At 47.5% G+C, this 25,676-nt stretch overlaps 1 protein-coding gene across 2 annotated transcripts; it reads right to left on the bottom strand.

Annotated features, from left to right (window-relative positions):
* Window positions 1-16,632: 16,632 nt before the first annotated feature.
* NPHS2 (NPHS2 stomatin family member, podocin) lies at window positions 16,633-23,153 on the bottom strand. Of its 2 annotated transcripts, XM_069022942.1 has the most exons (9): window positions 22,862-22,937; window positions 21,390-21,468; window positions 21,184-21,287; window positions 20,235-20,307; window positions 19,845-19,927; window positions 19,377-19,580; window positions 18,976-19,031; window positions 18,090-18,168; window positions 16,633-17,710 (listed from the first exon to the last, which is right to left on the bottom strand). In XM_069022942.1, the coding sequence occupies exons 1-9, from the start codon at window positions 22,925-22,927 to the stop codon at window positions 17,432-17,434; spliced, it is 1,023 nt and encodes a 340-aa protein (XP_068879043.1). In that variant the 5' UTR covers window positions 22,928-22,937; the 3' UTR covers window positions 16,633-17,431. The 2 variants fall into 2 exon arrangements, with proteins under 2 accessions (XP_068879043.1, XP_068879042.1); XM_069022941.1 differs by lacking the exon at window positions 21,390-21,468 and having other exon boundaries at window positions 22,862-23,153.
* Window positions 23,154-25,676: the final 2,523 nt, after the last annotated feature.

Raw genomic sequence — 25,676 nt, 5'->3', positions numbered from 1 at the left:
TCTTGAGTAATCTGAAATCTTTTATCATACTTTTTGTGGGAGGAAAGAACAGAAGTTCTGGAACAACTAAGCTTCCTTATTGAAAAAACAGACAAAAAGACAAAAAAACACCCTTTGGCCAAACAGCTTTGTCACCTCCTTGGTATAGGACAAGATTCACTCCAATTCCTTTTTGTTTGGTGCTCAAAACACAGAAGTAACTGCACTCAGAGAGGATGGGATGGATTAGGGTCTTGGTTTGCCATCTCGATACCTGTGGCAGGTCTTGATACAGTCTCAGTGTTTTCAAAAAGAGACCAAAGGATGGCACTTCGTGCCCTGTTTTGGTGTTTCCCTCACACCTGGCACTGCTGTATGCCCAAAAGGAATATCAGCATTTACCACATCAGCATCATCACTGTTCAAAGCCTGAGGGCTTGAGCATCTGGCAAGCAAAAGGCAACCACAAAGGGATGCTCAGCTGTTGGAACTAGCCTTAGTTTTTGACAAGTTGAGGTTTTCAGCCTTGTAGATCAAGGCGTCTGGCAACCGTGCTGTCAGGGCGTTAACAATTTGGATTACTTTCCATTTGTGGGTTTTTTAAATTGCTTTTGAACCTGGGCTTACTTTCAGTTTTCTGAAGCATGCTGGAGGGGAAATACTAAGTCTTTTGCACATTGCTTGTTTAATTAAGAGTCAGTTATACCTTGTTTGAGTTCCTTAGACTGCAAGCACCAGAGCTAGCAGTGCAGTGTTCTGCTCAGCGGTGAGGATGTGAAGGTTCCCAACCTGCCCATTACGAGCTCTTAACACAATGTAATATAATATATCCTGTTTTCTGTGGTTCCTTCCAACACAAGAACTGTGCAGCTTGCTTCCATGGTAACTCCCTCAGTCGTGAGGTGGGAAGCCTCCAGCTTTGGAATGGCAGCCAGTACAGCTGCAGCTCCTTGCTCAACAAGCTCACGACAATCACTGTTGGTACGGCAAAGCGCGTCCTGGTTTTCACGCAGAAAACTATTTCTTCCTGGGAAGACCAAAGCTCTGTGGAGCCCTCATGCCAAATCCGTCCTTCCTGTTGGGGTGTGTGGCTGCCAGCGTGGGGGGTGAAGCAGTCCTGTGTCTGTGAGCTCTGTGCTCTCCCGTGATAGCCTTCAAGCACAGGCTGGGAGCTGGGGGAAATCCTGATGGATTTGTTCAATCTGACGTGGCACGGGTTGCACCTGGCCTGCCCAAACGGAACTGTTGGAGCTCCTGCTCCCAACTGCAGCTGTGCCCAAGGGACAGTGGGTTCCAGGAGTTCAGGTGCTCCCTGACACCCCCGAGCCAGCCACGGCTCTCCCTTCTCCCGGTGCCCCTTCCCTGGCTGTGGCAGGGGACACCCCAGCGCTGGCCCTGACACTGGCTGTCCCACAATGCAACCTGTACACGTCCTGTCACACACAGGAGCTGTTTATAATCTACTGTATTACAGCAGTTAAAATATATTTTGCTATTAGGGGAGGAAAACAAATTGCCTTGGCCTGTTTTTTCTCTGAGGCTCCTGGTTTGGGGGGACAGAGGATGGGACTGGGAGCAGAGTAAGATATGCGGGGTTTCTCTCCTGGGAAAGGTGACTGCTGTGGGGAGATGTTGGGAAGAGAGCCCTGTGGAGGAAGGGAAGCCTGAAGCTGCCTGTGCCCACAGCTGCCTCCTGTGGGGCTGCAAGTGGCTTCTCACTTTCCAAGGACAGGGAGGGGAGAGGGATGGAGACATTCATGCTGTGGCAGACCCAGGCGTAGAGGCACCAGGCAGGATCATGGGATGGTAGAGGAGAGATCTTGGCTGGGTGTGTGGGGAGAAACTTTTACACAAGCCCTTCTTTAGGTCCTGGAAAGGAGCATGAAAAGTCCAAGGTAAAGACCAGGTGAGAAGGGAAGTTGGGGTTCCCTAAGCTTTGTATCAGCCACAGCATCCCTGAGAGGGGAAAGGACATCCTTGAGGTATGGGACAGGAGCACAGGGAAGGAGTTGATGGAACAGACCAGAGTTTTTCACCTCTCCTGATTTAATGCACCTCCAATTGGAGCAGCTGTGAAATGTATATCATGTTGGTGACTTCTGCCTTTATTTTGGGCCTGAAAAGGGTTTGTAAGCCAAGAACTTAATGTGATGTTTTTCCAGCTGTGTACCACATGTTCCCAAGTCCTGTCTGTGTCCTTAAGCTGTAACAGCTACAGAACAAGGCCACTAATCTTCCCACTCTTTCTGGGGGGAATATCAAGTACTGCCTAAGAGGTGTGAGATGGAAAACAAAACTTCTGTCAAAAGTTTTTAGCATTTTTTTTGTATTTTCTTTTCAAGCAACCATTTGTGCAGCAAGACAAGAAACTACCTGTCAGGGTTACTCCAGATTATACCTATACCCAGAAACACGTATCTGAAGGCAAAGAAATGTAGTAATTGTAATTAAAACCCACAGTACAAGGATAGAGCTGATAAGGAGGTCAAAAAGTCTTTGTACCAGAAGCATTTGTAAAAAATTACACATTTGGCAAGGTTGGTAGGGGAGAAAGGCTTCAGAAGAGAATTCATGGGGATGATGAGATTAATGGAAAGATATTTTTTTCATTAGGAAGGTAACACCTCCAAGAAGAAAGAGTGGTAAGATTAATAATTGGTGACAAACACCATTAAATCTCTGGCCCAGTCAGATCTGTGAAAGAAGCAGCTGTGCTTTGTGCAGTTTGTAGGTGGAAACCAAGTGCCCCTTTGGAGGATGCAGCAAAGCACCGGGGGCTCCTGAACAGCTGCACAGAGTGTCTGCCAGGTGTCAGGGGCTTTCCACAATAAATAATAGCAAAAACCCCCCTTAACCCTCTGCAGTACAAATGTGGGTTGAATTCTGCTACATTCATTACTGCAAACTTTCTTGGCTAAGCATTAAAAAAGCCCCACTCACCATGCCTACAACTGGAGTGCCTTTTCCTGGACCAAAAGGCAGTGGAAGGAAGCTGAGAGGAGCCTCTTGGGAAGGCTCAGTTGGTCAGGACTGGTCTGGGCTGGAGGCTGTGGGGTTCTACATCTGACTCTCCATCCTTCCAGCTTCCCTTTAATCCCGGGATCTTTCCCTGCATTACATTTTGCCTTTCTTTATGCAACTGCTGGTGTTTTAGGGCACTCCCAACTCGGCAGGAAGCTGACTGCTAGCAGTCCACCAGAAGGAAAATGGCTTTACAGGAACACAGGGACAGAAGTTGATGTAGAGCATCCCTTGGTGTCCATACTTTATGTCCTACAGGTAGCAGGTGACTTGTCCTAAGCTTCACCAAAGATCCAACAACCACTAAACCCAGGATTAGCTTCCTGTGGTTTAGATCCTGCTTCAGGGTAAGGGACCAGGAATTTTGTCACAGATTTTCTCAGCCCATATTTTATCCTCAGCTTTGCTTTCTCTTTCACCAGCAGAGTAAATGCTGCTGAAGTAGTTCTGATGTGCTGTTCTCCAGAGATCCCTAAGCTGAGGGATACCTCCAGGGTGCTTGACCACACCAGGCCTGTTTCTTTCTCCCTGGAGAGTAGTTTTGTTCCAGAGTAGGTTTCCAAAGCCTGACCTGTGCCAGCGCTTCTCCCCACAGCCCGGGGTACCTACAGTCCCCACAAACCACCAGAGCCCCAGGGGGCTTTGGGGGAGCATTTCCAGTTCATGTGTTTTTCTGTGGAGAATAGTCTTCTCTAGGGCATGTGTTTCTTCCCTGGGCAAAAGGTTTGCTGACCTCCTAAGATAAATTTATCCTATATGGCATCACTTTGCTGGCCACACCATTTGACACAGATCTGAAGTGCCACCTTCCAGTCCCTGCAAACGTGCTCAAAAACGCCCTGGTGCTGGTGTCAATCCCCTGCCAAGGCTGTTTTGCCCACACTGGTTTCTTTATCCCCTAGAAATAACAACACAGAGCTTGTTTAGATGGTCACCCTGACCTCTCCCACTCCCTGACACATTTCTTGCTCAATAGTGACAGCCACGTGTGCCTTGTCTGCAGAGCTGCCTGCAAATGCCAGATCGGCTTTGGCATTATCCTAATCGCTGGAGCAAATTCAGACACCTGACAGACCACCCTGTCAGTTTGATGGGTGCTGGAAGGCAGGCAAAGAAGGGATAAGGAGCCCTGGGCAATGGAAAGACAGAGCTGGGAACACACAGCACGGTCTCTCCCTTGGTCTCTTATGGCAGGTGGCTGTGCTGCCTGCTCTGGCTGGAGGAATGGACCAGCAGTCCTGTCGGAGTGAGAGCCAAGAGACTTGAGGGACAGGTGTTTTGGGAGTACTTCTGAGAACCATCCTTCCAAAGGATGCCAGGCTGGCAGGGATGCTCTGTGATCCACGATTAAGAAAAGAAGCTCTCCTGGCTTTAATAGACTTAGCAGGGAATAGCTTTACACTTCTTTGTACATAAGCAACGCTTAGCGGTGCTAGGCAGTGAGGAATGTTTTGCTTTGGAGGCAACAGGGCATTGGCAGCAAACTGAAAAATGGTCTTTGGCCAACCACAGGCAATGCAAGCCTAATCTGCCTAAAAAACATGATCTCATCCATCTTTTTTGACCTAAGGGAGGGAGCCTTGGCTGTAAGGCTCAGGCTGAGCAGGACAGACTGGTGTGTGGTTTAGGCTGCAGTAAGGGAGTGGTGGGCTGCTGTGGGGTGGGTTGGAGAACATTTCCCCTCCATTTCAGGGTGTCTCTTATCAGTGTGTGACACTGTGACTTGTCAAGAATCTAAGGAAGCAATGACTGGCAGAAGCTTTTTTCTGAGCATCATCAGGACCATGGTAAAGTCACACATGAGTGCTGTCACTCAGCTGTTTCTCTGGGTCTATCACTAGCTGGGAGAAGGGACATCTTTGTACATGCATCCCTGTGTTACCCTGATCCTAAAACTCATCAGCTTCCCTAGCACAGTTCAGGGTTGGCTGTTTCCATCTGCTTTCAGATGTAGATTGTTTCTGTCGGGTTCTGAATCATGCAGGGGGAAAGGTAAAAGCAGTGTGAAAAGCCACTATCTGAGCTTCCCTCTCCCAGCTGCCAAACCTGTGTCCTCTGTGGGCTGGAACCAGGAGTATGTGCACATCTTTCATGTTTTCACAAGGGCAGGTAGTGACAGGACAAGGGGGAATGGCTTCAAACTGAAAGAGAGTAGGTTCAGGTTAGATATTAGAAGGAAATTCTTCCCTCTGAGGGTGGTGGGGCACTGGCAGAGGATGCCCAGAGAAGCTGTGGCTGCCCCATCCTCGAAGAGTCCTTGACTACTGATGGAGATTCTTCTCAGCTCTCATCCCTTCTTTCCCTCTGCTTTAGCTACTCTCTAATGATGAAGACCTACAAGACATCAAGAAGTTGATAAATGCAAGATTTTGGGGGGTTGAACGTATTACCGAGCAGTGTTTGCTCAGCAAACAACCCTGTGTTAGCTGAGCCCTAGGGAACATCTAAGTCCATCACAAGTGTGAACAAAACCACTTCAGCTCAAACCTTTTGTGCTGAAGCTCAAGAGTCCACACATGAGAATTTATGACTGACCAGTGCCATAGTTCAGCCAGGGCATTAAAGTTAGCACTATCTGATCAACAGCTCTGGTGACTGATCAATTACATTAATTTGTAGAAATGCTCAGCACTGTCACCAGCAGATTTTCAATTCATTGTGTGACCTACTCACTGTGGCATCTTTATGCTCGTGGATTCCTCACATGTCTCTTACCTGATTTCCATCACCTTTCTGGCACCGCCAAAGGGTGGTCCAGCTTTTGGGGGCACGGCAGGCTTGTGTTCCTCTTTCAGGTGCTAAAAGCAGACCTAGAGCAGTAGGGAGGCATTGTCTCCATGGCAGCCTGCCCTGGAAGAAATAAACCAAAGGGCATGTAAACTCTACTGGGATTCCAACGTAAGGAAAAGTGGGGGAATGGTGAGGAATAACCCATTTTGCAGCTCAGCCTTTACTTGGGGATGTCAGGAAAGTAGCAGGTAATAAAGGACATGTTGGCATAACATGTACTGGCCTTTTCCAAAGCTAAAGTATGACCCCCAGATATGTGCTGGGAATCAAGAGCAGTCAAGGGATAAACTCCAAGAAACTTGACTCGCAGTCACAGGTGAAAAGAATTTCTGTAATTTTATATGTGATACAGTGCAGAGAACACACAGTGCAGATATGACACAGGGAAGTCATATGTTCAGTGGGAGAGTGGGTGGTTTGTGATTATGGGGATGATTTAGGGAAAGAAAAATAAAAGGAAAGGATGGATATTTCAAATGTAAAGTAAAACATCACTTTGAAGATCATTAACCAGATAGCACTCTCTGAGGGTAATACTTTTTTTACCTTATCAGTAATGCCAAGTTATCTTCATCTAGATACTGAATTATCCTGATAATAAAGTATGTAAATAAATGTTTTCTTTGTTGATATAAAATTATCATCTCCTGTGTGAGATAACAAACAATTGTTGAGTAATTTGCAACTAACCTTCTCAACCTTTGCCTCTGCAAGACCTTGACTTGTTCCTGATTTCAAAAGTGCTTCATCTCTGCTGGTTTTTTAATCATCCTATTTCCTTTATTCAGACTAAAACCAAACTGCACATATGTTACTCAGGTTTGCTGAGCTGCTTCTCATACTGTCATCTTATTCTTTCACTCAGGGTTACCCTGTCCTTTTCCCTACATTGGCTTATGCCACATGCCATATTTCAGCCTACAAAAGGAGCTGAGACAGCTAAAGGAAAGAAATAAGTAGTTGCCCTAAGAAAGGGAGAGCAGGATGAAGGAATGGGGCCAGAATTGGCCAGACACCAGCATGGCAAAAGGTTAATTAGCAGATTGTCAGAAGCCTCCATGGTTAGCCATGGTCTGAGCACAGGCACAGCATGGACATCTGATCCAAAATTGTTTCAGGCAGCAGAGTCCAGAAAAAGAAATCTTAGTTCATTTTCACAAAGACTTTGGGAACAGGGCCACGGGAAAGGTATTCTCTTGATCCATACAAGGCTTGGATTCATTTTTGCATTGTACTGTAATGAATGGCCTTTCAGCAGAAAACACAAGGTATCCCTTCTCTTTACACTGGCTCTTTGGTAAGAAACAGTGAAAATGAGAGAGATTATAAAGAATGGGTAAGAGACAATACTGAGAACATGGTAATTTTGTCCTGTAAGGCAAGGGCACTCAGTTTCCTGAAGTATTTATTATCTTCTATGACCTAATTACCTGGTCTCAAGCAGCATGTGACAGAAATACAAAGGTTTCAATGTCAAGGATGAGAGAGGGGGAGAGAACAATGACTGATGAGATTGTTTTAGAAAGGATGTGTAAGAAAGTACTTCCTGGAAATTAATAAGGTTTGGCTTGAGGTCTTAGCTTTTATTCAGTCTTCCTTAATCACTTTTTAAAGCCTTCAGAGAGTACCTTCATTGTGAGAATAAGGTGTGTCTTTACTCTGAAATTTGCACTTGGGACTAGAGTGACCTCTCCAGTGAGCTCCATTTAGGTGTCTCTTTTGTTGGGTTTTAGTTTGATGCTTTTTCCTGGTCTTAAAATCAAGAGTCATACATGGTTAGAAGGGAAAAAGGGATTTTACCTTGGTATTAATTTTAAGGATCCTTAGGTGCACACGTCCAAGTCGAATACACCTCAATACACACTGCAATGCACACCCCACAAAAGATATGGTGTAACATTATAGGTGTTACTAATTAGCATACCTATCAAAATTTCCCCAATGAGAGGCTCGAGTGAGCCCCCCTCGCCAAGGAACCTTCCCCTGGATGGTTCTATCTTGGTTTACAGAATGTGTTCTGGAGAGGACCTTGGGCTCTGGGGCACACTGATCCCTAACTATGAAGCTTCTGAGATGTTGAGTTTCCCAGCTTGACAAACAAGTCCAAGAAGGTAGGCAAAAAGCACTGAGAATACAGAAGTTGTAAAAATGTGTAACAGGGGTATAAAAGAAAAGGCAAAAAAATCATCATGGCATCAAGTTAAGTTTTAAGATCAATGCAATGACACAGACAGCCTTCCCAAAGCAAGCTGCTGTTTAGTAAGGACAACGAAATACTTGTAAGGGCTAATATGGCCAACCCCTATAGAAGTATTCCCAAGTGACTGTTCTGCCTCCTCCCATGCCCTCCTGGGACCTACCTTTTCTTGCCCCTTATGCTGATGCTGCACAGCAGGAAAACTTAAACAATTATCATTCCAGCTGCTTCTCTTTGGCCTCCTGATTGTTTAAAACTAATGCCTGGTTGTGGAGTTCCCACTATGCATTCTAAAAAGTTCCATCCTACAGAGGGTAAATGACTCCATTTCCCACCAGTCTGCACATCCCAATCTGCACATCCCAACTCTGCTTCACTGTGCTTCTCCCAAACCAGAGAAGTTAAGCAACCCTACTCCACAGCTCTACAGTGGGGAAACCAAGCCATGCATCAAAATCATTGAAATATAAAAAAACTGCCATTGCCACCATGTGCTTACCATGCCAACTTTGCTGCAAGGTGTCATGGAGACCAGGACCTCCCCAGGATTTTCACTAAGGTTAAACACTGACTATCAAGAGCAAGCATTGTTACATCTCAAGCATATTCCCCAAGGAACAGGGAATAGCCATTAGCATGTGCCAGGTAAGTGAATGAACAAGGAATTTACTGCCTTGTCCAGGCATTTTGCATATCTGTTCATACTGTATCACCTGCATCTTTGAAGAACGTGATTATAACGGCAAAGCTGTTTTAAAAAGAATTATATTAAGCCTTTATGCAATGAGGGAGCCAAATCTGCCAAGACAAGAAGTCAGGGCTTTACATCAAGCCTATTTTCTTTCAGCTTGCTTTGTACTCAGTGTTTATTAAACAGCTCATTCTTAATCCTAAGTGTAGAACAGTAGCCTGTTCCCACATAGGCTGTTCATCCCTCTTGGCATCCCTCACAGAAACCAGCTTTATTTTTGTTGGCTGAAGGAATCATAATTAAAAATCATATTTTCTTCCCCCACAGGCACAGCTAGGTTTTTGACAGCACTGGGGAGAAGTATTCAAGGTGTGAAAGCTGAAGTGAGGTCCTGGCATGCACGAAGCCAAGCTCCCAGCATTTCATCACAAGATTCCTGCCTGACTGGCCCAGGTGGATGCAGTGAGGAGCTGTACAGGCTCCAGCCCGTTGCACGAAGCTGAGAGTGATGATAAACCTCCCTTCCTGTAAGGACAGAGGGGTTAACTGGATCCGGACTGGCCTTGCACAGAAACCTACACTTGAAAAATGTCCTTCTCTGGGGACCCTGGTGCAGGAAAGTGGCAGTGGGATAAACGTGATCAGCTGAAGTGTTAAAATGATTTGTGACTGCCTTTCATTTGCTTTGGTTTGGCAATACCTGTGGATACAGTTGGAGATTTCAATATCCTTCCTGGAACACCCCCATCTCCCTCAGAACTGCCACCTGCTTTGGAAATCTTGACATTTGAAAAAAACCAAACAAAATGAGTGATTCATATAGAGTCATATAGATATGTGGGGGCATATTCCTCTCCATGGTGCTCCATTGTCTTTAGTAAATATCATCAAGAAATAAATCATTTGCAGAACAGATAGATGATGTGCATGTGTAAGATTCCCTGTGAATGCCAGGTCTGCCTGCAACTAGAGCATTAAGAAAAAAGCCTGTGTCAGGTTTCCAGCATCTGGTGTACTTAAATATACTGGGGGGTTTTGAGCTGGGAAGCAAAAGATACCTTTGAGAGAGGAGATCCCTAGGGTCTGCTGCTCTAGAGGCCACTTTGCTTCTGGATTTGGGGCTTTCTTCGGTGGTACCTAGGGATTTTTTCAGATGATTCAGCAGTGGGTTCCATCCTTGAATAATGACGTTCTTAACAAAAAAGGAAGTGCAAGACTGCAGTTGCTATGGATAAGAGCATTCTATCAAGTATCCACTCTTTCCTTTTGTCTCCCTCTGGCCAGAGCACAGTTGTGAAGAATACTTGTTTCTCTTTCGATACTTTCTTTTCTGTTTGAGCTGTGGTTTTTGTCTGCCAGCCAAAGGAGCAGAGGAGAACTCCTCTAAAAATAGCTGCGAGGTCTCCAGTACAGTGCACGAGCACAAATTTATTGTTTCACCCTCAGCAAGCATTTCCTCTGAAATAACACTGATGTTTCCTGTTCAGAGAGCAGCTGTGCCTGCTGCCTCTGTGGTTTTGCTTCCTTCTCCTAGGGTTGCAGATTCCTAGGGAGTCTTTCTCCTAGGGTTGCAGTGTGGTGTGTGATTTTTGGTTTGTTGCTGAATTCTGGACATGAGAATGCACCACATGGCTGATAAGCAGCATATGATCCTGAACAAGAACTGGGAGAAGAATAAATCCCTAGTAGGAAAAGATATGTTTGTAATGAATATACAAGAAAAAATTGGTAAAAACAAACATTTCTGTCATTAGATCAGTTTGCAAATTGGATGAGGTGGGACACTGACTTATGGGAAATACACCGAGTTCAGATCACTTGGCAAGACCGGTCATTTCATTCATTAGTGGTCTGGGTTTGCTCTGATGCTTCGTGCAGGTGACTGAGCTACACAGAAAACTGGTCCTGTGGCTGGTGGATTTGCTGTGATGTGACAGCAGAACTCCTTGTCCTGTGAGTGTCTCAGTTTTACCCCCCTGGCAGATCAGTTCCCCACGGTGCATGATGGCTTTTGCTTCACCCATTGAGCTGGACTTTTGCTGCAGTTCTGGTGGCTGCCTTGTCCAGAAGATCAGGTTGAGCTTCTGATTTAATTCCTTAGGTGGGAGGATGTTTGGGACCGCCTGTGACAGTGAGATGCACTTTATAGATGGTTGGCCTGGCACTAGCCTGCTTTCATGAAAAAACAGGTTACATTCAGGTGACAAGGAAATGGATTTGGATTTATTGTCTTGGACAATTTGTTCCCATTGGTTCTGAACTCAATCCCAAGGCAGAGTGATGTTGTTCATGACTGCAGAATACAGCCAGTGCTGCAGCTCTCATGCTGCCTTTTTTTTGCTGCTGATGTAATATTAAGTAATTAGCATGTTCATTAGTGTTTAGAAATATCTCTACTCAGGACTCCTGAGGTGGCTGGAGTTTAAGTCTAAATATGTGCAAGAGAAAGTCAGAGACCAGCTGGCTTTGCCTAGGTTATTTGGATGGACAAACGGAGCACATCAGTAACCTGATCCTGAGGGTGCCTTACGGGAAGTGCAACTAAAGCTTAAGTTTAAGGACACTGTAATTCCTTCAACTCAAGAAGAGCTCAAGATTAGAAGTAAAAGAGGAAGTTGCTATTATGCAGGTGACTATAGTAGCTGCAATGTGATACTTTCCAGCAGGACCTTTCTATTTGTTACTCATAGTGTGTGATGTGACACGTGGCCCTACAGCTGCCCTGAATGCCACTAAGCCAGTGATATCTCCGACTTCTTTTCTTTTCTCCTTTTCTCCTATTTCCTTTTCTCTCTCAGCAGCAGCCAGGTGCTGGTATGAATTATCTGACCGAGGACAGCAAAGCCTTTGCAGACATGATCAGATAATGTAGGGCATGACTCCAACATCGACCTGAAGTCTCTGAAATCAGATGTCATTTTGGTCACAGGGGTAGGAGTCTCCACCACACCGATGGTTTTAGCCTGTTGGCAAAGACTTGGTGCTGGTTTTATCTGTCTACTCAGACTCTGTTATGAGTAGACATTTAACACTCGTGTCAGACCTGCACCAGGCAGTGCAAGGTGCTGGTGTTCTCTCTGATTCCTCTCTTCTTGCAACTTTCAACAATCTTAGCACAGTTACCACAGCTGCAAGTCGTCCTCCTGACCCACACATCACTGCCATGGCCCCAGGTCTGTCGTGGGACCAGGAATGGGTGATGTGTGTAGCCTGAACCAGGGCTATCTGCAGAAGCTGTGAGGGTGAAAATGGCTTGGTGCTGAGCATATGGGAGGAGCTGGATAGGATTTAGAGGTTCAGAAGGATCCCAGAACACAGGGAAGCAGAAGCTTAAGTTGTTGCAGCCTCCTATGGTCTTGTTTTGTCCATTAGCCTTCAGGACAGTGCTCTTTGATAAAGTTATTCTCCAGAAGTCATAGGGCCTGCCTTTTGCAGTCATTCCCTGGCCAGTCAGTCATCCAGAGTGAAACCAAGAGGTACAGGAATTGTGGATGTTTAGCAAACTGTCACTGGACAGTCCCACTCCTTACACACGTTGCATTCCTAGCATGCCTTGCCCTTCATGCCTTAGAGGTGTGCAGCTAGTTCTGAGTGACAGTGGAAGATGCAGGAGCATTTCTTTACAGACTTTGATTTGTTTTACAGAGATAAATCCCTGGAAATCACAATTACCTTCCAAAGCTTAGAGCAGGAGCCTCTCAACAGTTACTTTTACTGAAAAATCATGGTTGAAAGCTGACTTAGGCCTGTTGGACCCTGTGAGGAGCTGCTTCTTTTTGTTCTCTGAACATTTTGGTGTGTGTTTTGGGGTTTTTTTGCTTCTGGTCGAGCTACAGCCATGTCCAACCTCTGTAACCCAGTGACTGCACCAGCAATCCAAGACTACGAGCCAGTGAGAGTTTCACATCTGCATCAGAAAAGGACTGCAGTCTGGTTTTGATGCCAAAATGCATTCAGTGCCTAAACTCGCCTCTGGTTTTGCATTTTTTGCTGACACAGAGCTCTTGCCTGGGTTGGTACTGTGAACTGAGACACCAGCATCAAGCCAGGCACACACTGCTGATGAAATCTGGCGTTGGTTTCATGTTCACTTAAAAAAAATTTTTCCCCTTTCCAACCAGAGGGAGGTGACCGACAACAAGTCCTCCCCTCCCTTTTCTCAGGAAGAGTTTGAAGTTCTGGCAGCACTGGAATGTCTGCAAGTGCAGCTGCTCTGAGTATTGGTCCTGTGCTGGAGGTCTGAGCAGGGCAGGGTTTCATTTCAGGCAGGTGCTGGTTCTGCTCTCTGATAAGGTTCTGCTTCATCCAATATCTGATGGCTTAATTTTGTGTTTCCTTTCACTCAGAATGTCTTGGGACACTTGAGAGGTATTCATGATAGTTTTCTGCAAGACTTCTATTTCTACAGGTCCTGTTTGCACTTGCAGAGTGCTGTATGAATGCAGCTGAGCTTTTCCATGGCCTGCCAGTCCCCTGAACCTTGGTAGGTACAGCCATGCAATATTGTGCCTCGGTGTGGGGAACACAGTGAAGGGACACCCACGTGTCTCAGTGCAGAATCACACCGAGGTTTGTGTTTGGTAGTGACTTCTTCCATGCCTAAGCAGGCTCGGGCACTCTGAATTATGTTCCCTCATACTTTTTTTGTCTGAGAGCTTGCATTATCCAGGGAAACCCCATCTCATTAGCTCTGCTAATAGAATTGACTCTGCTCCGTTTTTATCCTCTCACAGCAAAGATCAGCATCTCACCCTTTGCTAGCAAACACTGAATTTTAAAATTAATTAAATTTGCAAGGTTTCCATAGATGTGCCATGAAATCCTTTGTAGATCTTTTAACAATGCCCTTCTCTGAAACCATAAGCATGTTTTATAGAGACAGCCAATCCCCCCGGGCTCTTCAGCTCTCTAAATATTCCTCTTGGGTCTCCTGCCAGCAGCTCCTTAGATTTCAGGTTTTTGCATTAACTTTGCTTCTGTGTTTCAAAGAAACAGAGATCCGTGCTCAGAATGTAGAGGAAAGATTTGAAGGTCTTGAAGAGAAGCAGGAAGAAGCTCTGCAGGGAATCAAGAGCTAGAGTGTGAGCTGGAGAAAAATGAGAAAGTCATCCAAGAAGCAACAGACAAGGAAAGGCAAAGTCAGGATAATCAATATTCTGAACCTTTTTCCAGATTTGGAGACTGAAGCAGTCTGAGGACACCTCACTCACCTGTTTAATGCAGAACCCTCCCCTACTGGACACATCCTGGGGTTTTGTCTCGACTCTGTCAGTGGTCAAGCCTTTAAAGAGGCTTTTAACGTGATTCTAGATCAGGGCAGAAAAAACTGCTGAACATGGTCTGGTTTTGAGAGAAACTAATTTTGATTTTGACATATAACAGGAGGTCACTGTAACTGGCATCATGTTCCTTGTGAGCAAGTACTCCCTGTTACAGTCAAGATCATCTGTTTAGGATCACTGATTTTGGATTAGAAAAGCAATTATGTTCCAGAGGCCACAGACCTTTTGTGTTTATAACACAGGATGCCCTTGCCTTCTCCAGGAGGTATTTGAACACGGATTACCTACTGTTCTTGCCCATATGGTGTGGCAGTGAGTTCCTTAGGTCATAAGCTTATTGTGTACGAAAGACTCGCCTTGTACTCTTTCCCAACTAGATCCACAAGATTTAAATGTGGAGAAGGAGAAAGAGTGGGAATTAAAATTTCTTCCCAGCGTGTCTTGTCTCTTTGACTTCAAAATGGGAGGAGGGGCTAACTTGTTTGTTAAGGATGTGATGATACCTTGGGCACATTTTAACTCTGTGGTATTTTTAATGGCTTTGGCTTGCTGTTTTTTCTTTCAGAAAAATTTTCCAAGAAAGTATCTCAGAAGCCATGGCCTGCTCAACTCCCAAAGCTTCCACCTCTGGCCAGCCCAAGGGATCCAGAAAAAGCAAACACTGAATAACAGCAATGGCTGAGTAGTGTCTTAGTGCCCATTCCCAGCAGCACTTCCCCCTGATCCGCTGCCGTTACTCCTTACCTACTACCCCTAATCTCTGTGCCATTTCAGCATTTATGCTGTTCTTCTTCCTGCCTCCACCACTTCCACGTGTGTCATGCTTGTGCTCTGCCTCCTCCCACAGTTCTAGTATCAGTATGCAGTTCGTCATCCTTGTAAAACTACTGCTACCTCAGCTTTCTGCACAACACATCTCTCTTGCCTGTGCCCCTCCTGTTTGCACTCATCGATCTCTTCCTGCTGCTTTATTTCCTTCTGCCTCATCCCTGTTGGATCATGCAAGCAAGTTGTTTGCACCTCTTCCCTCGCATATCAAGAGATTTTTACCTCAGTGCCAGCATGGCCTGGTTATGTATCTGATAATGGGTACCCTCTTCATCCTCTGAGCTTCAGATGATCCAGCTACCAGCTGTCTGACTGATTAGGAGGAAAATGTACAAAAATCAGGATGACTCTGCAAATTGACCCATTCTCAGCTTGGAAGAGCAGGCAGTGAAACTGTCAGGAATTACATCAGCTCAGACAACACCTGCCCACTCCTTCAGAGTAAACTCTCTCTTGGAAATTCTTCTACCACTAATCCTTAAGTACATTTCTTAACTGTGTTTTCCTTCTGCAAGGCTTTTGAACATTATATTTCCTGATGGTAAAATGGCAAGTTTCTGCTGGCCCTGTACACACAAAAGAGAGAAGATCCTGGCTCTGTACACGTAAAAGAGAGAAGATCCTGCTGGAACAAGGCATGCTTTTTGGAGCTGAGGATGCTCTTAGCTATAATTTGCCTTTCTGTAAGAAAGTTACATGTTTGAAAAACCTATGCCTGGCTTCCGCAGATACAAGTGCACACAGGGAAATGGGTGTGCCCTGACGTAGTGCTGCGTGTCTCCCCACAGTCAGTTCTCGGGCTAAGTGTTGCTCCTTTGAGACATTATCTGTAAAGCTGTTGGTCCTTTCTGTGCCAAGAATCTTGGTGGGGATGGATCATTTTACATGGAGTTAGAAAGGCAGCCAGAGAAATGTTCAGAGAAAGGATCAGCTGCAGCTCATTCCATAGTATTATGCCCTTTTGTCCTTATGCTCTCGAGGTTGGGAAAGAAGGGCCTATTCCAGCAGTGTGAGAAATAACCAGAAACAGCTTTAGAGGAGTAACTGCACAGCTCATGTTCCCCAGTGGAAGATGACAGAGCTGTTCAACTTCCCAGAGCTAGTTTTCCATGAGCAGATCACTGCTGAGATCTATCACAGGCTCACCAGCAAGAGCCACAGTGATCCTGCTGCCCCCTCCCCTGGGAGGGTTACAGTGGCCAATGATGTAGATGGGAGGCTACACCTGGAGCTCAGGTGCTTGTGTGGTCACCAACAAGTTCAGAGGTGGATTTTTACCACTTCCCAGCCACTTGTAAGGGAGGGGGCTGGTTGGCCAGATCTCCTTGCTGTAAAGATGCTGGCAAATTCTTGTAGATTCAGTATCATGGGAGCAGTTAGTGTTACCAGCAGGCAAAGAGCTGTGAATAAGTGAAAATTCAAGAGTGAGACTGGCTGGGTAACCCCTGCTAGGCACGGGCATCATGACCAACAGTGTGGGGCCATTTGAGAGAAGGGCCACAAAGTGCCCTCTATTTGACCTCTACAGGACACCAACAGCAGAACAGAGGTGCTGGAAATGGCTGTGCAGGGAGATCTTGCTTTGAAGCAAAGGGAGATGGTCAAGTAAAAGGGCAGGAGCAAAGCTGACGTCCACACAAAGGGCTCCAGGACCAGAGAATCTGAGTGCAGGGATATCTCCTTTGACAGTGCTCCAGACCTTTACCAAGGGAAAGGACTGCAATACCTGTAGGTTCCTGGCCATTTCAAACAGCTGTAGGCAGGAAAGATACATAGGAGTTTGTGGCTTCTAGGATTTTTGAGAACTCTGTTCGTTCTCTGTGTGTGAAAATTACCAAGGCAGCTGCAGGTGGGCAAAAGTTTTACTGTTCCGAGGCTCTCGGCCAGCGGTGCCGGATCCCCCCTGTCAGCTCAGTAGGCGCTGGTTAAACGGGTCACCTCAATGTTTTTAAGCGCCCCCGAGCTCAGACGTTGTCCTGCCTCACCACCCTGTGGACGCGAGCAGCAGCACAGCCTTTCCTCCGCTCTACAGATGTGCTCAGCAGGAAAGCACCAAGCCTTAAAGGCTGCCCTCGCCTCCTCTCCCTTTTCCTCCTGCTTCAGAACTAGGGCTAAACTAAGCTGTGTGGATGTATGTGGGTGGTTACTGAAATCCCATATCCAGGACACCACAGGACCCAGCTCTTTCCCTCCCTGCAGCACCCACCATCCTGCCTGCGCGCTGAGCCCCTTGCTGCTCCCCCACGGATTGTCGTACTCCCACTCCCACCTGCCCAGCTGTTTGGTTTGTGGATGGGGGCCATGGAAGGGCATAGAGGAGGGTCTGTCCTTCCTTCCAAGGTCATGGGCCAAGATGGATCAGACCCTGGGAGCTGGGCTGTAACGTGTCAAGGTGCATCTGGCTCTGTGGAGGAGAAGGAGTGACACCCCACTTCCCTCAACCCCCTGCTCACACACCTGCCAGGCCTGCTCCTTGTACTCTGCATTTTTTTCTTTCCAAAACGAGTAGAGGCTTTTTCTGTGTACAATCCACTTTATATTGCAGGCCTGGGCTGCTTTCCCTCCTGCCTCCAGGTCAGAACCTGATGGTGGGCCATCCTTCTTGCTCCTTTCTGAGCAGGAGCAATGTGGGAACCATTTCTCTCAGAGCATGGGGGAGTCCTTCTTGTCTTTTGGATTTTCTGGCAGCTTTGTGGTGCCTGTGAGGAGGCTGCTCACAGCAGGAGGGCTGTGGGCAGCCGGAGACACCAGGTTCATGGCATCCAGAGGCAAGGGCAAGATGAAAGCAGTAGGTTTCTCTGTGGTAAGGGAGTGCAGTGCATGGAGATAACGGAGCTGAGCAGCAGCTGGAGCACTGGACAGGATCTCAGCTGCCATTCGCAGGGACTCGGAAGCAGCCTTTTCCCCCTCAGCAGCAATCACCTACCAAGCAGGGGAAGAAGGAAGGTTCTGTGAGGCTGGGAGTGAGGGGGCACGGACTGTTTGTTACAGAGGCAGGTTGGTGAAATTTTCAGGGTCAGTGTGATTCTAACATTCCTGCTCCTCGAAGATCGCAGCATGTACTAGGCCTCTAGGTGTTGCCAGAAGTTTGGAAGCTCATGTCTAGCATGCTTTTACTAGGCCCATCAGAGCTCGGCAACTGAGCTCGCCTTGTTAGACTCAGCTCTTGTTCTGGAATTAAAGGAAACATATCAACCCAGAGCTGTGTGCCTGTGTGGCATGTCCCAGGGACCTCAAACCAGAGGTGGGAAAGGAAGGAGGAATGCTTTGGAAGGAGATGAGTAGTCAGATGTTGGCATACCCGCACTTTGGCCTGTCTCTGGGCCTCCGCTTCCACAGCCAGGGACTGCCGGAGTTCAGCAGGCAGCTGCACGTTGTTGCTGTGGTAGTAAAGACAGGCATTAGCTGGGCTCTTGGCTCTCCTGGCAGCACTGGATGCTCAGTCTGAGGCTTGGGATGGGCTCAGTCGATCTCTGCAGAGCAGCTCATTCATATTCTTCACCCCCTGGGCATCCCTCTTTGCATGTCTCACTTTAGTCCTCTACCTCCATTCCCATCCTTCTCTTTCAGCCTGGTTTTCTAGTGACCAGGCTTGCATGATCACCAGGCAGCAGGGAGACCTCTTTGTGCCTCTGAGGCTTATAGGGTTAGCTCAGTCTTTGTGAGACAGCAGAGACACCACTAGGAGACTGCTCTCAAGACAGGCACAGGAATGTTCTGTATTCATTCACTGCTTGGCTCTCTCTCCCATGTCCCTCTATGTGACAAGTCAGTCCCACCTTCCTGCACAGACTTGAGTGATGAGCCCATCCCTACCAGTGCTGAGACCCCAGGGCCTTTGATCCAGAGCAGGACATGGGGAGTTCAGTGCCTGCTGTGCCTTTTGGGCTACCAGAACTGGGTGCAAACTGCCTGCAGCAGCAGTGAAATGGTGATCAGATCCCAGCCAAGGATCCTGCTCTGGCTGTCAGGGCAGGAGAAAGAACTTCTAACGTGGAAATTTTACATGAGGCAGAGGCTGAAAGGGGCAGGGAAAATAGGAAGGCGAAAGGCTCCACCTTCTGCAGAACACCTGCAGGGAGAGAGCCAGAGGCAAAGCAGGAAGAAGAGCAGGCCACAGCGAGCAGCACAGGACAGGTCCTTGCAAAGGGACAGAGAATTCCCTTCTACCGGCATTTCCTACCTACATTTCTATTCTCTCCACTTTGATCCCCCAGGAGCCTGTGACCGCATCCAAAGCCACCTATGAAGAGGAATATGTTTAGAGCATGGGAGAACAGCAGCACTGGCTGAGCCCCCTTACGGGGAGCAAGACAGGGCAGGGACTTTAACTGCAGAATTGTAAGGCAGATTTATCAGGTTCAGTGTGCTACCGGGCAAGGCCCCTCAGAAATAAAATTACTGCCCTTCCTTCCCATTTGTGTTTACCCCAGGGGTTTAGGGTGACTTAACTAGAGTCCACACTTATTCCAAGTGCAGAAGCCTTCTTCAAACCAGTGTCTGTGACTCTGAGGGACTGGCCACCTGAGCTTCTTTGCAGAGCCTCAATTCACCCCTTGCTTTGCTGTCTCCCTCCCCATGGAAGCACCTTTATCTCCTGGCTGATGTTCTTCCTCTCCAGCAGAAGCTCAGAAAAGGCTTGATGTGCCAGGAGGCGCTTCGTGGTGGTCTGCACCAGCAGCTGGATGGCACTGGAGATGCTGGTCAGGGTGGTGAGGAGGAGAGAGGCATTTTCCAACCGGTAGTAGCAGACAGCATCTATCTCCAAAGTAACCATGTCCTTGGTCACCACCTAAGCAGAAGATATTAGGGGAGATGGAGCTGGTTCTGGCAACTCTAAGGTAGCACAGAAAAGCACACAACTGAGAGAATGATGATGAGCTGGATGGTCAAGTCTTTGTAGCTTCCATCTCTGCTAATGATGGATCTTGGGCAAACTAGAGGTTACTTTGAGATGTTTTTTTCAAATTTTCTCTGCAAGGATGAAGGTAGAAAGCATCAGATTTAACATTAAATAGATCCCAAAATTAATATAGAGAGGGGGTGTCAGCCATACCTGATGGAAGGGGATCTCCAGGGTTTTGAGGCGGAGGTCTATCTTGTGATAGGTGTCCAAACAGGGAAGGAAAAAGAAAAGGCCTATGGGAGGAAGAGAGAGACAGCTGGTAATCATCAGAACTACAGAAATTACCTCTTCTGTTTTGGAGAACAGGGAAGGGTTTAGCATGCAGAACTACAAAAGAACAGCAATACACAGGCTCAAACTCTCAGGCTGCTTCTGTGATGGAAAAGCCACTAGGAACTACTGGCCCTTGAAAGGAAGGGAACAAAAACCATCCCATCTCCTGTCTGGCCATGCCTGCTTGGAGGGCACCAGCATGTGAGCTTTGATAAGGCATGCCGAAGAGGAGCAGTGTGGCTGGGGGGAGCTCAGTAAACACCTCACCAGGTCCTTTGGCTCTGCCAGGAAGGAGATGCCCAAGTCGGAAAACGATGGCTCTCTCATACTCCCGCACTACCTGCAGAGGGAAACAAAAGCTAGGCCGGAGCAAAGGAAGTAGGACTGGGAAAAGCAGCCTCCCTGGCAGAGGAGGAAGTTTATTCTGGAAAAGCCCTGCAAAGGGAGGATTTCAGCAGGTTGTGGCATCACCTGCCACTGAGTCACTGTACCCTTTGCCTAGAACGGCTGGCCAGCCTTGTATATGAGGAGCCCTGTGACAGACAGGGATTTGGTGAGAGCAGTCCATGTTAGACCCAGCCAGGGTTTCCCAAGATGACCCAGCATTTTGTTTCCTTATAGCCTGGACAAACTTAAATAACCCAAGTTAAAATTTTCTATGTTGCTCATTTCCGTCCAAGGCAAACATGTGCTCACCCCAAGAGCTGAGCTGTAATACTGGCATTCTTGTTGGTAACAATATGAATGTGAAATTTCCTGAGAAGTGGGAATCAAAATATGCCTCCATGTGGCCATGCTATAAATCTGAATAAAAATGAGAGGAAGAGGGGAAATCTTCTATTAACTGAGAGATCAATCTCTCTTAAATTTTTTAATTCAAAGCCTATTTACCCTGATGCTGTAATGCAGCCATCTCTGGGCTAGGTAGGCTGAGGGATGTGTCTGAAAGTGAACAGGCTTGCAATTTGTTTTAAAAAAGAAAAACCTTAGTTTCTGCATGCTGGTATTTCAGCAGAAGCATTTGATAGGCAATGATTGGACCCCTGTGTTGTAGCAACATGTGATAAAGGACAAAACAAAATTAAGGATGAGTTGAAGACGTACAAATAGGGCCTGAGACCAGAAAAGCTTTATGCTCATGTCCAGCCCATGGTGAATCAGTGTGTGACACCCAGATCAGACACCAAATACTGAGAGGCCCCATGGCTATTCTCACCTTCATGCAGAACCAGACAGAAATGGGGAAGGTCATTATGATGAACAGGAAAGACAAGATGGTCAAAAGCCACTCACAGACACCCAGGCCAGGAGTCTTTACACCTAGGGAGGAACCCAACAGGGCTGTGTTAGACGAGGACTGCTCCCAAAATACTGATAGCCTGACAACTGCCTGCACACATCAGCTTCACTGTGGTGCTTTACCTGGACTCAGTGTAACTGAACCACTTGGCTCTCTCTGGAGGTGAGTTAAGGAACACTCCCTGCTCCAGATTGCCAGGAGCTGCAAGGATGGATGGATAGATTTTGTCTCTGCTTTACTGACAAAAATTGAGCCATGCTTCATGGTTGCTTGACTAGAGAGCAGACTTTATCTTGAAGAATTGGGGCTACCAAGCAGGGTTGAAAGGCTTGGAATGGGCAACTTTGCTGAGCTGGGGTCCCTGAAGCTTATCTGGAAATATGAGCTAAAGACAAAGATTGTAAATAAGAGAGAGCTTTAAACATGCACAGCCTGAAGTGCCCTTCTCTATCAGAGTATTTCAGGTTGTTTTGGAATAGGATTTTAATTGCATCCTAGCTCCCTAATGCAGTGGGATGAAGCCTCTGGTGCCAGTGAAATCTTCCTGTGTTCTGAGAAGTCCCCCCAAGGTGCTGGAGGCTGACTGAGATGGTCAGCCCAGACAAATAATACTTTCTACATCTCCCCAAACTGAGTGTGGGTCACCTTGCTTTGGCTGCCCTTTGTTGTGCTCCTGTCTGAGGGAAAAATCAGCAGGTATGGCATGAAAATAGATGGAGCCAGAGAGTGGACCATGATTTCCAACTGTGAACTTAGCATCCCTCCCATTTTTAATCCCTTCCAACCCTTCCATCCCTGCCCCTCTGCCTTTGGGATTCTTTGCAGAACCACCAGGTCCTGAGGGACCTTCAGATCCCAAGAACCTGTGTGGTCACTAGAGTTCCTAAGCACTGCTCAACAGCTGTAATTCCTGTAATGGAGGCAGAAGGAGGAAGCTGTGAAAAACTAGTTCCCAGAGAGTCAGGAGCAAGTCTGAACCTTGGTGTCACTCTGGGGCAGCAGAGGTGCTAGCATGGAAGGACACAAGTGGTGCTGGCTCTTGTAATACACATCTGCCATGCCTGCGGTGGTGCTGGGTCCAAACAGGCCCAGGTGTATTGCCAGAAGGACCACGATGCTCCCTTCTACTGTAGCAGGCTGGGAATGTGCCTAACAAACACCTGGTGTGGAGCTGCTCTCAAAGGTCATCGAGCCGGTGAGCTGCAAGTGTGCACCTCAAGGGCAGTTCTTCCCTGAAGCAAGGTCCTTTGGGCTAGGAACTGGCAGTAAGGCCAATGCCATCCACCTAAAGGAGGCCAAGCAAGAAAAGGAAGAGACCAGAGCATGAACAGAACTGGGGAGTAGCAAGCTGAAGCATGAAGGATGCTGTGAATGTAACTGCTTGTACCCAGGTTCACTGCTTTGCTGGATGGTGCTGATAAGCCTGCAGAAGCTGGCTGGGAGGCTGGCTGGAGTCTCCCATATCCTATCCTGAGGATAACCACGCCTGTGCAAGGTGGGTGGGATGACACCATGCAGAGAGCAGTCACACTGCGACCCACGCAGCATCAAAGAGCCCACAGTTTCCCAACCCCTTCCCAACTTTAAGCCATACCTTCCTCTTGCTGCTCACTATCCAGCAATACCATTGCCTCCATTTCTTCATCAGACACCACATCATCCACGTCCACCACCGTGGAGGTATGCACCCTACCATCGGTCCCCACAGTGCTCTTGGTCTCCTTGGCTTTCTCCTGCTTTGTATCTCCCTTTCCTTTGCCAGCTTCTCTGCTGCTATCCCTCTTCTCTCGTTTGCTCTGCGTAGCCGGGGACTCTCTGCGTCTCCTATGAGACTCCCTGGAAGAGCTCCGAGACCTCTTATCCATCCTCATCTGTGCCGAGGAGCACGCAGCTGCCTGGGGAGCAGAATGAGTACGTGCTTGAATTTATTGCTGCAGGCAGGAAGAGCAGGCAGGGGAGGAGAGAAGGGGAGGTGTCACATCAAGGAGGCTCGTTTCAAGTTCATCACACGCTTGTCAGGCATAATGGACAGTGAAGTGAGCAAGCTGTTTCCAGCTGCTCTGCTCTCATCATGCACTGCTGTGGAGATGAGAAGGAAAATTAGACCTAGACAGGGGGGACCCTGGGAGGACATTCTATTTGCGTCTTCCTACTTTTGGAAATAAAATACAATCAGAAGCACTCCGGTGATTTTTAGTAGATAGTTTCTGCAATGCTGTTGAAAAGCAACCTAAAAGCAGCTGTCAGGCATGTGGCCCCAAAGATAGCAAAAGGTGAGAGTGGCCCAGAACAGACACCAGGGTGAAAAAGCTTTGCAGGTGAGACCAGTGGCTTACTCAGGAGTGTTTGGAGGGGGTGTTGCTGTGAATGTCTGGGCGAGTACCACCTCACACTGCTCTGCTCTCCACAAGCCCTTTGACTGGCACGGTGAAGGGACATTGGCAGCAACCCTTCTCTCTAGGGTCACTTTTTAGCCAGGAGGGAAAGTAACTGGTCCCAGCTTTCCTGAATGGGTGTTAATACGACAGCTATCACAGAGTTAGAGCTGTTGAATCTAAATTGCCAGAAGAGTTTGTGCCTTGTTTTCCACAGCAGGAGCATGGCAGAGCAAACATAGGAGCTTTCTCTTTCATGCTGCTCAGCCTGTGTTGACATCTGCAAAAAACTGTGGAAGAAACATTTTTAAAGTCACCAACTGTATTAAAGAAATCAGCACCTGGCTAGAAATTGCACTTCAGCAAGACACAGCTGGGACATAAAGCAGGGCAGGGCTGAGCTCAGGGATTCCAGTCCCTGATGTGGAGGAGGGGCTGGAGGGAGCTAGGAAGACAGCTGGGGAGGTGCTGATCTTGTTTTTTTTCACAGATTCCTGTTTTATTGGAAACTTGTGCTGCACCCAGACTCAGGATATTGCAGGCAGGGAGGGCAGCAGCACCAGGTGCCTGCTTTCTCTGCTGTGCTGGGTGCCCTGTCAGCAGGTCACCAGGGAAGTGATGGATGGAGAGGGCTAAAGGCAGAGAAAAGCTGGGTGTAAAAGGGATGTAACAAATAAATTTTCAGTGTCTGTTCTTTGGAATTGCTCCAGAAACCTTTTCCACTTGGTGTTTATCACTTGGCCAACGTGGGACTGGCAGAGATGGTGCCCAGCTGCCAAAAAAGCAGGTGGTGTTCTAAGCAGCAACAGCAAAAGGCAGCTCAGGTCTGGTTTTGGATTCCAGTTGGTGTATTGTCAAAAGCACCGTGACATATTTAACACCTCCACACCTGCAATATGCTGGTTTTGTCTGGGTGTTTTATTCAACCAGTGGGTCCTGACTCCACCACACCTGGGAGATGTGTTTGGCTGCCAACTTTCGGAACGAGATTTTTTAAGACCAACCTTTGGTGTCCCAAAATTCATAGGTTCAGCTCTGGTTTGAGTCCGAAAAGTACTCCTGTGTGGAAATAGCTGTGCAGTTGAGGGGGGTTCGCAGGTATCTGTGAGCCCTTAGGAAACAGCCATTGCACCCCGCTTTACCACACTGTGACCTCAGAAAGTCACTCCTTGTCTCCTCTGTGGATTTTCCCCTCAGATGGGACTAAAAAAATATACAAGACTCCTCTTCATAACCATATCTGGTTTTAAATATTGTTACATTGAAGGAACTGGTCCTGTTCTGTGTGTGGCTCTTTCCTAATGTGCTTTTTGTGTCTCCACTGTGGATTTTCCTCTTCGATGGGGCTAAAAAATATAAAGAATCCTTACAACCCAAGACTTCTCTTACAAAATACAAGACTCCTCTTAATAACATTAGGAATGGAGGTTCTGGAGCAAGTCCAGAGAAGAGCAATGGAGCTGGGGAAGTGTTTGGAGCACAAGTCTGATGAGTAGTGGCTGAGGGAGCTGGGGGAGCTCAGCCTGGAGAAAGGGAGGCTCCAGGGAGACCTTATCACTCTCTACAACCACTCGATGGGAGGGAGAGTGTAGCCAGGTGGGGGTCAGGCTTTTCCCCTAGGCAACCAGGGACAGGACAAGGGGACATAGTCTCAAGGTGCAGCAGGGGAGGTTTAAGTTGGACTAGGGAGGAATTTCTTCATGGAAAGGAGTGATTAGACATTGAAACAGGCTGCCCAGGGAGGTGGTGGCATCACCGTCCCTGAAGACTGGACGTAGCACTCGGTGCTCTGGTCTGGCTGACATGGTGGTGTTGGGTCTTAGGTTGGACTCGATGATCTCAGAGGTCTTCTCCAATCTGTTTTTCGTTTGTTTGTTTTAAGAAGGCAGGGGCAGCATCTCCCTGCCGCTCCCCTCCCAGCCCCGAGGCAGCGGGACGCTCGTCCCACCCCAGCGCTCAGGGCGGCGGCCGCCGCCGCTCCCCCTCAGCGGCGCTGCAATGGCGGCCCCGGCCATGGAGCGGGGCGAGCCCGTC

Source organism: Aphelocoma coerulescens, chromosome 8 (genome assembly GCF_041296385.1).
Source record: "Aphelocoma coerulescens isolate FSJ_1873_10779 chromosome 8, UR_Acoe_1.0, whole genome shotgun sequence".
NCBI classification, from domain to species: domain Eukaryota; kingdom Metazoa; phylum Chordata; class Aves; order Passeriformes; family Corvidae; genus Aphelocoma; species Aphelocoma coerulescens.
This window is presented reverse-complemented; position numbering and strand designations above follow the sequence as displayed.

Coding starts and splice junctions, on each gene's coding strand:
- NPHS2 (XM_069022941.1), bottom strand. CDS start 23,138: ATGAGGATGGATAAGAGGTCTCGGAGCTCTTCCAGGGAGTCTCATAGG. Junction 20,308..21,183: donor CTGTCTGGTTCTGCATGAAG/GTGAGAATAGCC, acceptor TTCCCTCTGCAG/GTAGTGCGGGAGTATGAGAG. Junction 18,169..18,975: donor AAAGTGGAGAGAATAGAAAT/GTAGGTAGGAAA, acceptor TTACTACCACAG/CAACAACGTGCAGCTGCCTG.